A 2865-nucleotide genomic window follows, 5' to 3' on the forward strand; every position below is an offset into this window, starting at 1 on the left:
AGAAGATGCTTAAAAATGGGAATGAATAATCCCATGTTTTTTTTTTTGTTGTTGTTTTTGTTTTTTCTGAGATAGAGTCTTGCTCTGTTGTCCAGGCTGGAGTGCAGTGGCACAATCTTGGCTCACTGCAACCTCCACCTCCTGGGTTCAAGTGATTCTCCTGCCTCAGCCTCCAGAGTAGCTGGGACTACCGGAACGTGCTACCATACCCAGCTAATTTTTATATTTTTTGTAGAGATGAGGTCTTGCTATGTAGCCCAGATTGGTGTCAAAATCCTGGGCTCAAGTAATCCTTCTACCTAGGCCTCCCAAAGTGCTGGGATTACAGGCATGAGCCACCGCACCCAGCCGAATAACCCAAAATTTTATTAATTAAATATACAACACTGAAATATACTTGAATAGCACTGAAGACAAATGAGGATACGAGCAAGAAAAAGGGAGAGTGAATAGTTGGGGTGGAGAAGCAGAGGAGTAAGTAAGAGAGGGGTGGAACAGGAGGAGACCGCACCTGACATTGTCGGGGGAAAGATGGGGAGCAGGAGAGAGCCTCTGTGTAAGCGCGATCCAGCACCAAGTCCCAAAAGCTGCCTGTCAATCAACCCCTCCTGACACCAGCTGCTTTTCCCTCCAGCGCCAAGGGAATACTGCAGAATCTTCTCAAATGAGGGCAATTTGTGCCCCAGTGGACATTTGACAACGTCTGGATACATGTTTTGTTGTCACAACTGGGTGTGGGGGTTCCTGGGATCTAGTGAAGACAGGGATTCTGCTCTACCTCCTACAGAACATAGGACAGCCCCCACAACTCAGTGACCCAGCACAAAACGTCCACCTTGGTATGGTTGGCCGGGTGCGGTGGCTCACGCCTGTAATCACAGTACAACTTTGGGAGGCCAAGATAGGTGGATCACTGGAGCCCAGGAGTTTGAGAGCAGCCTTTGTAACATAGCGAAACACTGTCTCTATTATTATTTTTCTAAAAATTGGTGCGCTTGAGAAATGCTGGAACAGTGTGACAGGCTGAGCAATTCATATCTGGACCATGGTAGGCAGTGATCAAAGGCAAGATGAACATGAGCTCACAAGAGATGCTGACTGACCCCCGCTGAGGTATGTCTTCAGGTCCTCCAGGAGCAAAGCACTAATGTGTGCACCTCACCATCTTTGTTTCAGGGCACATTCCAATGCAATCTCAAACTGCTGTTTTACCTTCAGTGGCCATTTCCTGTGTACAAGCTCCTGGGATAAAAACTTAAAAATATGGAACGTCCACACAGGGGAGTTTCGAAACCGTGGAGCCTGTGTGACCCTGATGCAGGGCCACGAAGGTTCCGTCAGTTCCTGTCACTTTGCCAGAGACAGTGAGTAATTAACACGCAGAAGGCCTCCATTCCTGTGGGAGTGCTGGGCAGAGTTCTCCATGTTCCATTCAAATGGAGAAGCGATTTCCAATGATGCTGACAGGGAGGGCGGATTCTTCCCCATGAGAACAAAAAAGCCAAGAGGGAAGACCACAGGCACCAGTTTACGGTGGTAGAAACTCAGCTCAATGTGGCTTATGCAACCAAAGAAATTGATTAATCCTGTAATGGAAAACTCCAAGAGCAGGTCTGACTTCAGGCATCGATGGGACAAGAGAGTCAATGCTGCTGGGAACCCAACTCTTCCACTCTGTCTCTCAACCTAGCTTCCCTGTGTATCAGCCTTTACCCCCAAGGAGGCAAAGATGGCCAGATGCGGTGGCTCATGCCTGTAATCTCAATGCTTTGGGAGGCTGAGGTGGGAGGATTGCTTGAAGCCAGGAGTTCAAGACCAGCCTGGGCAACATAGCAAGACCCTGTCTCTACAAAAAAACTAAAAAATTAGCTGGGTGTGGTGGTGCACACCTGTAGTCTCAGCTCTTCAAGAGGCTGAGGTGGTAGGATCACTTGAGTCCAGGAGTTTGAGACTGCAGTGAGCTGTGATTGTGCTACTGTACTCCAGCCTGGGCAACAGAGTGAGACCCTGTGTCTGAAAAAAAAAAAAAAAAATTCCACCAGCCATATATTGTTTGGGGATATGCTCTTATATAGTGGAACTCTAAAGAAAAACAGAGTCAAGCGTGGTGACTCATGCCACCAGCTTTGGGAGGCTGAGGCAGGAGGATTGCTTGAACCTGGGAGTTTGAGACTGCCATGAGCTGAAATCATGCCTCTACACTCCACCCTGGGCAACAGAGTAAGACCCCATCTAAAAAATAAATAGGCTAGACGCAGTGGCTCACGCCTATAATCCCAACACTTTGGGAGGCTGAGGCAGGCAGATCACGAGGTCAGGAGCTCGAGACCAGCCTGGCCAATATAGGGAAACCCTGTCTCTACTAAAAAACACAAAAATTAGCCGGGTATGGTGGTATGATGGCGTGTGCCTGTAGTCCCAGCTGATCAGGAGGCTGAGGCAGGAGAATTACCTGAACCCAGAAGGTGGAGGTTGCAATGAGCTGAGATTGCGCCACTGCACTCTAGCCTGGGTGACAGAGCGACACTCTCTCAAAAAAATAAATAATTAGGCCGGGCACAGTGGCTCACAGCTATCATCCCAGCACTTTGGGAGGCCGAGGTGTGTGGATCACGAGGTCAAGAGTTCGAGACCAGCCTGGCCAACATGGTGGAACCCCATCTCTACTAAAAATACAAAAATTAGCTGGGCATGGTAGTGCGTACCTGTAATCCCAGCTACTGGGGAGGCTGAGACAGAAGAATGGCTTGAACCCAGGAGGTGGAGGTTTCAGTGAGCCGAGATCATGCCACTGCACTCCAGCCTGGGCAACAGAGCAACACTCCCTCTCAATAAGTAAATAAATAGGCCAAATGCAGTGGTTCA

The 2865-nt window shown here is 48.9% G+C and overlaps 1 protein-coding gene across 1 annotated transcript in view; it reads left to right on the top strand.

The window, feature by feature from the left end:
• WDR88 (WD repeat domain 88) overlaps positions 1–2865 on the top strand; it is a 46520-nt gene that overhangs the window by 25583 nt on the left and 18072 nt on the right. The window contains exon 7 of the mRNA XM_011948832.1: positions 1177–1364. Within this exon, the coding sequence (XP_011804222.1) occupies positions 1177–1364 (188 nt within the window). The remainder of the gene's footprint in view (positions 1–1176; positions 1365–2865) is intronic.

The sequence above is a fragment of the Colobus angolensis genome, unplaced genomic scaffold, assembly GCF_000951035.1.
Source record: "Colobus angolensis palliatus isolate OR3802 unplaced genomic scaffold, Cang.pa_1.0 Scaffold107, whole genome shotgun sequence".
Taxonomy (NCBI): Eukaryota; Metazoa; Chordata; class Mammalia; order Primates; family Cercopithecidae; genus Colobus; species Colobus angolensis.